The sequence below is a fragment of the Centrocercus urophasianus genome, unplaced genomic scaffold (genome assembly GCF_019232065.1).
Source record: "Centrocercus urophasianus isolate 14NV4802_14NV808 unplaced genomic scaffold, USGS_Curo_1.0 seq_15, whole genome shotgun sequence".
NCBI classification, from domain to species: Eukaryota; Metazoa; Chordata; class Aves; order Galliformes; family Phasianidae; genus Centrocercus; species Centrocercus urophasianus.
Window position 1 is genome coordinate 34,880,527 of NW_024884697.1, and position 12,184 is coordinate 34,892,710.

The following is a 12,184-nucleotide window of genomic DNA, read 5'->3' on the forward strand; positions in this document are numbered from 1 at the left end:
TTGACTTGAAAGATGTTCATAAAGAAGTCACTTTAATGAAAAGATACACAATACTTTTGTTAAAATCTATGCTACTGCTTTCATTGTGGTGTAGTAAACATGAGAAGTAGCATCAAACTCATCAGTAAATCTACATCAAGATATTTTAAAATAATCTATACTCTATATAGGTAATTTCTTCAATTAAAAGTACTAAATACTGTTACATAAATAACATAACTATCATTAACAAGTAGTGATATAAGAACAAAAATTGATATTTTATTAATGTTTCCTAAGTAGAAATGCTAGAGAGCTGAAATTAACAGTCCTGTTTTTATGTTTATGTTATTTAAAATGTTTTTAATGATTGTTTATGGCTTTATCTACAATAGCTCTTCAGTAAAATATCTTTCAAAGGAAGTTAACATATTTTTTTCTTTGTTTTCAGATCTGTTAGCTGTGCCTAAACATCCCTATGCTGCTATGGAGAACTGGGGACTGAGTGTTTTTGTGGAGCAAAGGATACTACTGGATCCAAGCATTTCTTCTATATCATACCTGCTGGATGTCACCATGGTCATTGTACATGAGCTATGTCATCAGGTATTCAAAGTGTTCAGATACATAGTACTTATATCAGAAACCATGCATTCCTTTTCAAAACTGAAAATGAATTTGCACAGTTACAGCTTTTATTGTGAGTGTAGTCCAAATAACAGGAGGATCTATAAGACACATAACTAGAATGCAAAAACAAGAGTCAGAATGGGGGTAAAGAAGAAAATCAGTAACAAAGAACTTGCTTATCTTCTGTATGATTTTAACATATGTGTTTTGTGTGTTGTTCAGAAGATTATACGCATTGAAAATGGTAGAAAAGAATTTATTGCAGAACCATAGCAGATTCATACTGAGTTGCACGTTCATGTCAAAAAATGCTTTGGCTGAAATCAACTTGATAGTCTTACTCGTCTCCTCTCACATATACATGCACTTCTCTTTTCCTTTTTTAAGTTTGGTATTAACCCTCTGTTCACTCATGATGGACAATCGAGTCTTTATATGTACAAAAAAACATTTTTATCAATAAAAAAACTCTGTAATAAATCCATATTACAATTTGTTTCATATTTCTTCCATCTTATCTCCAACTAAACACATTATGACTGTTTAGTAATATTGAGTGGAATGCAAATGTTATTGAAGAAATGTGCTTGAGGGCCAGGAAACCCTTTCTTATACTCATAACAGGCATAATCATAGCCCTCAGGTTAAAATCCAACTGTGTAATCAGCATGGCTTACATCTGTGACTTTACACAGTATTCTTTAAAATGCAGTGCATATTCTTAACACTTTCTGCAAATATAAGTACCATATAAAAGGGAGCCTTCATAATAGAGTTACGGTAGATGAACCTGGAAATAATAATGCTTGGTTCGTATTCATGTTTCACATTAAATCTGTAGATGAATATTAAATCCTCAGCTAAAACATGACATTTTAATTGAAAGTTATTGCTGGTTTGTTCTCAGTGTGATCATCTTATTTTGTTATATGCTCTTTATTGCGCAGTACAGTAGAGTAGCACACTGTTCAGCTAGAAAAATCATGGTGCCTGAGGATTAAGATGTGGAAAACACATATTAGATCACCAAATCCCAACTCTGGTTAGTATTACGTTCTGCCACATGGTGGTTTTTTTTCTAGTGTGGGTGGGTTTTTTCTAGTTCAGTGTTCCTGAGTACAGGGTTTTTTGCAGTCTCCTTCAGAACCTTTTCTGTAACTCTTTAAATCCAACAATTGATAACTTTTTCTTTGCATTCTGCTCAAGTCTTCCTTTTTCTGAAGTCATTTCATTGCTTCCAGTTATTTTTTTCGCTGCTGAAATAATTTCCTCTCCTTCCAAAGCAGTTTATATGTAATATGTGAGCAATTATAACATCAATAGCTTGCAAAGTTTATTTGTTTGATTCTCATTGGAACTGATTCTCATTGAACCTCTCTGTCAATTTATTATTTTGGGAACTTCAGACAACATCAGAGTTGGAGAAGACTATATGTGAATTTATTTTATGGTAGCTGTGTGCTCTTAAGTGGCCTTAAAAGTGCGAATGAGAAACTTATTTGGTGTCTGTTCTCATTTTACTCCAGGAATGTTCACTTAATCAGAAGTATCTTCCTTCATTCTTGTTGCTGCAGTTTCTGTTTTAGTGTTATACATATCAAGGCCTTGCTCGGCTTAGTGGGTGAATTGATACAATAGTTAATACTCTACTTTTTAAATGCAGAATTGAGTCACATAGAATACAGATCATTCAACTGCAAATAAAATTTAAAGACAGAAGCCCTCCAAAAATACATAATACAAAACACTGATATAGCCAAGACAGTATTGTTTATTCTGTAACCAGAGTTTTCTGCTGCAGTTTCCTCAAGGAAACTATAACTCTGGCTCATGTAGGTCAGGAGCATAAATGATAGTATCTTTGCTCTATTTTGAACTGAGGTCAGATTGGGTCCAAGATCTCTTGCCTCTGCTATTTAATTGTTAATTATTCAATGTATTTTTCATTCTCTTGTTCATAGCCTAGTCTTCTAAACTGTGGTGGTTCAAGAATATCTCTTCACTGATTTTTATACATTGAAAAACAAGGACTAATGAAAATCTCTACTGACATTGCCACAAGTAGATTCGATATCTACAGCTTTACTTTATATTTAATGTAATTTTGAAGATTTCCAATAAGATGAAAGGGAACTGCCCTAAAATATGTTTGTTTGTTTGTTTGTTTTTCTTTTTGTTATTAAAGAAGAACTGTGTCGTTGCCCTGTTTCATCATATAGTACTCCTTGATTTTAAAGTCTACTTGAATACATACACAGCATATTTTAGTACAGTATGGAACTGTGCCATATGATGCCTTTGTCCCTTACAGTAACACAGCAAATGATATACCTGCGATTCAAATAAATTGATAAAATTAAGAATTGGGATTGTAAACTAGGTGTGACTGTTCAAGATTGGAATTCCTATACCAATTGAGCATTTTATATGCATTTGGTCGTGAACTGCAGTTTTTAGAACACAGAGGCATCATTGCAGAATTACAGAGAAATTCTGTGGTCCTCAAAGTACACGTGCAAAGAATTCAAGAGAGAATTTTATGCCTGATTTCTTCACAGGTGACTTTGTAATGCTTGACTAGATTCTTATTTTAGATACAAGTTTTAGGAAGGACGTATTTAATGCAGCTAGCTTTAGTTTATCTTTTTTAGGCTTCTAGTGCTTGATATTACAGCTTGAATGTTTTAGAACACTTCAAGGATTTTTAAAAAAATTAATAAATGGCAGAAGGTGGAGTATTTCTGCATTAAAGCTTTCCCTCCGAGCCCCAGAACACAAATGATATATTAGTCAATACACACATATTTATAGCATCTTAAGTTAATAGCTCAAAATAATTACCATAATTTATTAAAATAATTCTGTTAAATTAGCAATCCATTTTATTTGCATATCACAGATCAACCCCACTTACAGCCTTTGAAGAAAAAGTTGTTTGAATTTAATCACCATAATTTTTTGTTAGTTCTCCCCCCTGAGCACAAAACTTGAGTTAAGCATGCATGAATGCAGAAGGAAAATTAAAAAACCCTAAGCCACTGTTTTTTTTTTTTTTTTTTTTTTAATAATCTGTAAGAAAAGTGCATGGGAAGGAGTACCTTTTCAGTGTGTCTGTAATGAAGGTAAGTGCCTTTTGCGTCAGGATGAACACAAATAACTGAGGGAAACAAGCAATTTATGTAACCAATGTATTTCAATTCGTTTTTCTTTCCGAAAATGAAAAAAAAAAATGACATTGTCACTCAGGGCAAATAGCATCCCTCTTCAAACACACAAATAAATAAACACATGAGCAATTACTTAAATGAAATGCTTCACTTAATGTTTCCCTTTCAGACATGTAACACCTATAACGATAATCGTACAATTCTTCTTGAATATTGGTCTTCATTAATTGCATTCTCTGGGACTGCTTTCTCTAACAGTAATATTCTCTATGATATTCAAGACTAGTTAGGCAAATTCCTGATGGTTTCATACTGATATTATATGCTGTTTTAATTCCTGTTAAATAGTTTTCTTCCTGGATGATTAAATGACAATGAAAACTTTTAATTTTGTCATTACTAAATAAGCACATTAATCTCCTAGAGGAATAAATGAAATATTGATTCTGACAACAAATATTGGGAATGCAGCAAAATTCATATTTTCCACTTTTCAGCTAAGATGATAAAGCTAGGCTCCTTCTTAAGTCTTTTTTTTTTTTTTAAATCTAACTTTAAAGTATTTCACTGTTCTACTTTAACAAATAATTTTACAAATTCTTTTGAGTTGCAAGAATATATATTACAAATTTGATAAGTTTTACTGTTTAAACCTCTTTCTGAGCAGTTGTAGTATACCCTGACTGTTACTGGTTTCTAATCTGTTCAGCAGTCTTGTAATTCAAGACATAAGCACTGCGATGCTGTGTTTAACCTTTTTAGCATTAGAAATCATTTAGTCAACGTATTCTAGAATAAGTATAATTTTTGTACTACTTTGGTAACGTATTACTCTAATTTTTAAAATTGTGCATTATATACATAAAAAGATTTTCAGTAGTTCTTTACCTTTTCAGATAAATATTCTTAAGATCGATCTTTATCTCTGTTGGTCCCGTAGAGAGTTAATTTAATAACTCTTAGCTATGTTATGTTCAACTATCCAGTAAGTTTGTTTCACTTAGCATGTGAATAAGACTTTTGTCAACCCCATCTTTTACCCTGAAATTCTTCAGTTCATTGCCGCTAATGTTCAATTTCGCATTTTGCTTCATTTTTCTTTCAAATCCTATTTACTGAACACTGTGGGGCAATCTGTTAATCTCTGTTTCTGTCATCTGTTCTTTGGAGCTCCTGTGTTCATTTCATGAAGGATCGTAGTCATGGCATTGATCCTCCCCGTGCGCTATTCTCCCTCAACAAAGACGTGCACAGAAGCAAGATCTTTCATTGAGATGCTGGACAAAGCCTTCAGATATGCCAATCATCCTAAAAAGAAACTGCTTACTTGGCCAACCCCATGTTCCTTCATTTTCTTCTCTCACTTGTGTCAGCAGCAGCACCTGTCCATGTGTGTTGCCTCCCTCTGGAATACTTATTTGCTCCCTTTCTGTTTACTATCAGTTTAAAACTATACGAAAACTCAAAATTATCCCTGTTGATTACTAATGACTCTCTTCTGAGCACATTAAAAATAAGTTTGTTTCCAGCAGCCAAAGTTTGTTTTTTGGCAAAGGATTTTACAGAGACTGTGAAATAACTTTCTGTAATAATGCGTGTGTTTCTGCTCTTGTCACTTATGTTTAGATATTCCCAGGTTGCCCAGAGTCATTACAATCATTTATATGGCGTGATTCGTGAGCAGTAGAATTGATAAAGCCCGATTTCTTGTATTTATTTGTCCCCATTCCTTTTCTGGCAATCATCCTATCTTTGGCTAAAATCCTTGTGGCATCTGCATGTTCTCTGCCATGATAGGTTTCTGGCTACAACCCAGATCAACTCCCTGTTTTGAGAGTGCTGAGGCTTACTCACAGTGGGGGTTGCATGAAACAGCTTTTCTTAGGAAAGGGGCCAATGAATGTCAGTATTGTTGTAAATCTTAACAGGCAGACCTTACAGAGGAAAAAATGCTGAAATATAGGCCTAGAATAGAGAGAGAGCTTATGTTTCCAGTTCTTAAATATTCACACTATACATAGTGAAGTTTCCATGTGTTCCTACCTCAAATAAGCTGGTTTCACATTTTTCTCTTGTTGTATTGGTTACTTCCTTAAACAGAGGTGAGCATCTACTTTAGATAAGTAAAGCAATGCTGTGCATATTAGTTCTTTTCTAATATTTTATTTAAGTAATTTATGTGCATCCTGTAAAAAGGCTTAATTCAATAGTATATGAAAAAAATCTGCTTGTCCTCTGAATGCTATAAGCTACTGCTTTTATTGAAACTTGTGAAGAATCTGCTCTCTATAAAGTGATATATGCAAGCAAGCATTATTTTCTAAAAGGTTTTTTTTTTTTTTTTTTTTTTTATGTAAACTTCCTTTGCAGTGGTTTGGTGACCTCGTGACTCCAGTTTGGTGGGAGGATGTGTGGTTGAAAGAGGGTTTTGCTCACTATTTTGAATTTATTGGGACAGACTACCTCTACCCAGGATGGAACATGGTAAGTTTGTTTTATTTCATTTATACTGAAACTCCACAGCAAGGTTTTTTTCCTGGTATACTCCTGCTTCTGCTATAGACGGGGACTGCTGAAAAATAAGAAATGATGCATGAAAGTATCAGATGTCTAATAAAGCAAACTCACAAGGTGTGAAATAATTTGAAAGCATTCCAAAAGTGTAATCTGCAATTTATTACAAAAGAAGTAAGGTCATGTCTATCATAACCCAGTATTAAAATAACTACTGTCTCTTTGCTGAAAAACATTTTGGATTGCAGCTGTTATGATTTAACATGGACCGTCTATGAAAATAGACAGAACATTGAATTTAATCCAGATCAAAAATGTAAAAGAGATGTTTGATTTAAACATACTGTGAACTTGAAAATATTTTCTTAGAGTATTCTGTTCTTTTCTCTCCAAGTTTACCCTTATTGTTGTATGGGTAATCTTGTTTACATATGCTTCTTGTGCAGTTCAAATTCTTTGTAGTATTTTAATATTTTGTTGTAGGTGTAAGTTTAGATTTATAATTGCAGTAGCAAAATTTATAATTGAAGTAGAAAAACAAATCTTCATCTGAACTGACATCTGTCTTGTATAGGTAAACTTGGTATACGTGGCTTTGGTTGTATTAAAACTCATTCTCTTAATTTTTATGAAAAACACATCCTGAATTACAATGTAATCATTCTAATTATGAATGCAATAGAATCTGGCAGTCTTTTATGATATTAGCATAGTGAAATGCTGTAGATGACAATGTTTATACACTGAATTTTATCTTCAAATCATCCATCATTTGTTCTTCACATAATCAGTTCAACAAATGTGGAATAACTTTGTTTTAGAAGTCATTTGGAATATAGAATGCTTGCTTGAGATTTCTGTGGAATGAATATAATATTCAGTGTTATGCAAATGACATGCCCATCATGTGAACTCCTCATATCTTAGCAGAATACAGGCAAAACAAATGGATTGAACAAGGTATGAGTGTTAAGCTTGGAAATCAGACACATGCTGCATAAATTAGAATTAGCTGAAGTAGTATGTCTGTGTCTGGAAAAATACTGTTCTGTCAGTTTTTTTTCCCCTATATTAAAAAGAAGGTAGAAATAAACTTTTCATAAACATTCGGTTAATAATAATTAGAAATTCTTAGAAAAAATGGTTATAAGATGAAACACTTGTTGAGTTAAACATTTAAGCGTGCTGCATTCTTTTGTAGACTACTGCAGAAATCAATATTCTGACCCTTCAGCCTTATACAGATTGTAAGAAGAGGAAACAAAAGTAACTGGAATTTGGCTTGCTGGATATCGTTGTAATTGATATAAAAGAGCATTTCGTGTTTAGATCATAGAGACGTTTATTAAGTTGGACAAACAAAAAATGAGTCTTTATAAAATGAAAAGTTGTTCCAAACAACTTAGATTTTTTTTCAAAAATGAAGGATACAAGCTTCATGGATCAATAGTAAAATCAAGAACTACAAATCTTATTTTCTATAATGTTGGTTAAAGAGGAATATATTGCAACATTCTCGTTGGTGTTTTGTCAGCAGTTATTGTGAAATAAAAATAAAAGATACTGTGGTATATGATCATAGAGCTCTTTGCTTCAAGAAAATGGAGTGTGCAATGCCGAAATTCTCCTTCTTTCTAAAGAATGGGAAAAGTTAGTTCATTTCTTTGTCTTGCAGTTTCGAAATTTTACTCTTGGAACTTAAATCTTTAAGAAGTCCATGAACTAAAATGTCAAATTGAGTTTCATTTCAGTTTATTAAAGAATATTTATCATATTTTCACTGAAGACTGCAAGTAGATTCCTGGAAAAGGGCTTTTGTTTAGAAACCTGGACAGTATGGGTACATCTGAAACAAATATCTGCAGCTTCCTGTCTAAATTGTAGGAGATTTACTAGCTTTTACTGTTGAAATGACATAAGCTCCTAATATTGTGCTGCTACTTGTCTAGAGATGCTACCCCTTAGTGAAGCTGTGTATTTTTTGCAGCGTGCATTTTATGTAGAATTCATAGATTTGGTATCGTTTTCTTTTCTACATTCCTTAGCTTGCTTAAACATTTCTTCCTCTTCTAATTTTTTTTTATCTCATCAGTTTTCCCTCAGTTGTTTTATTAACTCTTCTTTTACTAGAGGATAGATGATTAGATATCAGGATTACCGAAAATGCCACGAAACATGAACTATTACACCTTATTGAGTCTTCCAGAAAGTTTAGTTTCTTATTGTGCACAAGGCATTTACATAGTTCACTGGGATGTGTAAACTTAATGAGAAAGGAAGTCCAATTTTTAATAAACTCTATTCATTCTTATGCTATGTTGAAATTTGGATAAACAGCTTCAAGAACAGAATGAGAAGAGTCATTCTGACAGAAGCTTCTGTTATCTGTGGCAGTTAATGTAAGGTTCATCAGAACTCTCCTGAAGAAATGGACAAAGTTTTTCTAGTTTCAAAACAGGAAGGTGAGCTTTAATGATCTCACCCTTGGTTTTTTAACGTCCTTTTAAAATTAAAATTGAAGTTAATTCAGGTCAAAGCGAAAGTCTCACTTAGTTCCCTCAGCTAGAACTTAAGGCCCTGCATGTTATTTTTTACTTCTCGAAGGTGAAGCTACCTTTGATTTTCTAAGAGATATATCGCGACTGGCTACTCATTAGACAATTGCAATAGTCTTCCCGTTTCAGGCTTTTACCTTTCCTGCACCCCAAATTAAGTGTTTTGTGCTGCAAGCAGTTTTCCTCAAAGATCAGAGAATATTGCTTAATCATGTGTACTCCAATTAACCATATGTATGCAAGTGCCTTGACAGTCGCTGTTTCATAACTTTGAAATTCAGAGATGAGGTTTCTGTATTAGAGCATACCATATAACGTTTTGGTTATCTCTTCATGCCATGAAAAGCAGCAGCAGCTGAATATAATTTCTTGAGGTGTGAGATCCTCTGACTGGTACAGTAAAGGAAATCTTCCCTTTGTGAAAATTGTTTCTGCTTTTTTTTTTAAGATCACAGAAAGGAGAAAATTGAAATTAAAAAGTACGTACTGCTAATTTGCTCTTCATAGCCCTGTCATTTCTCATCCACTTTACTCCTTTCAGAGGTCCAACAGCAACTATATATTCCTTCTTTCTCTCTGCTTGTTTTAGGTGTTATCTTCAACTCCTTTGTATAGGGTTGTGTAAAAGAAGGAGTTCAACACAGACTTTCAGATCCATGAATTTATTGATTGATCTTTCTCCTCTTTATTTACTAGTGGAAGGAACCATCATGTTTGTCCTTGAAAGTCTGGCACAGGGTTAGGTATTGAGGACTATGACAGCAGGAATTACTGACATGTAATTTTCCCTTTCATCCATTAAATGAGTGTCAAATACTCTAGCAGTCAGTACCTTGTTTGATGCTGAGAAAGCACTTCACAAAGCCTCACTGCCTTCTCCTCCTTTGTTTTTTTTTTACTAAATGAAAGTTGGCTTTGGTGAAAACTTTATTGGATAAGTCAAGGTGTGGTACATCTGTGATTGCTTTGAATCCCCTGCCTTTTTTGTCAGTTAAAATTCTGGGATAAGATCTCACACTTTCTTGTGTGCTTACTATTTTTACAGACAAGGAAGGTTGTGTTTGTCAAAGATTTTCTTAGTATTCAACAGCTGTGATTAAACTATTTGCAGTAAAATTTTTTGTGTCTGCCTGGAAGGACATCCTTCACCTTTCTTAAAGTGAATTGTACTTTGTTCACACTCTGAGGTTCCATACTCTAGGTAGATCTGTTATTACTACAGGCAGCTGAAAATAATAATGATGTTACATATCAACATTTCTATTTTTAAAATGCAAGAAATTATCTGTGCCTGGAAAGTTAATAGAAAGCAGTTTAACTAAACTTCATTACATTAAGTACTTTGAACACTGTGGAACACTCTGCCTAGATCCTTGATTAATCCTAATTTCCTATCCTTCTTATTGACAGGATTGAAGTAATAGAAGTGAATATTGCCATTAAACACATGCTTATCTTTAATGTGCTTTGACTTGCATTGCACTTTATATGCTCTGGCAAGGTGCATTAGTTGGAATTCTTGGTTTTAAATAGTTAAACTCTTAACGTTTAGAGATCAGACAAATGAATATCAACATTTAGATGAAACATTTATTCAAGAGGTTGAGTACAGGTTTGGAAAATGTCAATGCCTCTTCTTTTTTCATGTCATCATAGGCTCATCTTGAGAAAGCAGTTGAAATTGCATTATTATGAAAGCTTTTCAGTCATATGATTTTCATTCTTCTGAGTTCAAGTTTTATATTAATATTTCAGAAAGAAACTTCATTGAACTTGCTGAATTTCACATAATTTTGATTTTTTTTAAAGCAATTTGTCATCAAATTTGAGAAAGAATATTTATGACAACTTTTGACTTCCATATAGGAGGAAGACCAAGGCATGGACTCAATTTAGGGCAACCTTAGTGAAAGAAAGATACACACTTCAGGAAATATAGGTGGGAAGTTCAGCGGATAAGCAATTAGAAGTATAATGAGAGGCTTCCTTACTGAAAGACTGCTTTTTGTATTTTCATGTGTTACGAATGTGCTACTCATTAGTTTTAAAATTGTGTGCAACATGCAGTTACTTGAAACATAAACTGATAAATAATTTTTGAAGTTTCTGCAAAACGTATTTGGTGCCTTCAAAGCTCAGCTCGCTGAGCCTCATTGCTTTCAGGATGGTAGAATCTAGGCATGCAAATGTTAGAGCACCTGAAAAATACTCTAAATAGTATTTGCATTTTCCAGTTGTAGCTGGAAGTTGCCTCAGTGTACCAAACATATCTCAAAGTGACTTTATTTAGATAATATTTACTGCTTCTTAAGGGTGAGAAGATTTTTCTCTACAGTGGATGCATTGGAAGACAAACTTTGTACCTTGTTGCCAAACTTTTAAAAATGTTTTGGGGTCAAATATATGAAGATAATGTAGGTCTGTGTTAATCTCTTATTTTTGTTCAACTCTTATTTCTTTGAAGGCAATTGCATACAAGATAGCAAAGCAGATTCTCTGAGTGAAAGAGTAAAATTAGTTTTCCTTGAAGCATTTTGGGGAGGTAGAGGATGTTTCCTTTCATAATGTTTACTGTTTTGTAATGTGTCCTTTGTTTCTGTAGGTCCATATTTGGCAAAATGAGTCTGGTATACAACCAAATGAAAGTTACACTTGAAAAACAGAGCGATGACAGGAAACCGCAGTTGAAGTAGCTGGTGAAATTTCACAAAAACTCCTAGGTGATATATATGCTATTTATGCTACAAATAGTATACTATAAATATATCACCTGTTATATCACCTGGGGGGGTCATGGTTTATCTGGTTTGGCATTTCATTCAAGAGAATATGCATTTCAAATTCTCTTTCCTGATATAAGAGAGTTATGGAGGTAGACATGGGAATCGTGACATATTCATAGTTGGTAAAAGTAGAATCTGCTGCAGGCCTCCTTCAACAAACTATGCAAATAATTGAGGCACACATGCAGAGATATAAATTAAAAAAGTTGTCTGTAATCTTCTCAAAATACAGTTGGGAGGAGAAAGAGAGAAAAATACTGTATTCATTTGCGAGTACTCAGGAGACATCCCACACTATGACAATGTAGTATTTTTAAATATATAGACAGGAAGGACTTTATTTTGGCTCCCATTGGATTTTTCCTTTCCTTAAGGTATTTTTATTTTTTTTGAACCTGTGGTTTCCTCACAGATTATATTCCCTTGCAGTTTGTTAAGTTTCACCCGAAAATGCACTGTGTTTGAACTGCAACTTCCTGGTATTGTGTATGCTAGAATTCTTTGATTGCTTTCAAAATCTGCCCCTATTTCTTTTTCCCTGGGGTGTGCTTTCCCT

At 33.5% G+C, this 12,184-nt stretch overlaps 1 protein-coding gene across 1 annotated transcript in view; it reads left to right on the top strand.

Annotated features, from left to right (window-relative positions):
- TRHDE (thyrotropin releasing hormone degrading enzyme) overlaps positions 1-12,184 on the top strand; it is a 207,337-nt gene that overhangs the window by 83,358 nt on the left and 111,795 nt on the right. The window contains exons 4-5 of the mRNA XM_042815914.1: positions 431-585; positions 6,147-6,260. Of these exons, the coding sequence (XP_042671848.1) occupies positions 431-585; positions 6,147-6,260 (269 nt within the window). The remainder of the gene's footprint in view (positions 1-430; positions 586-6,146; positions 6,261-12,184) is intronic.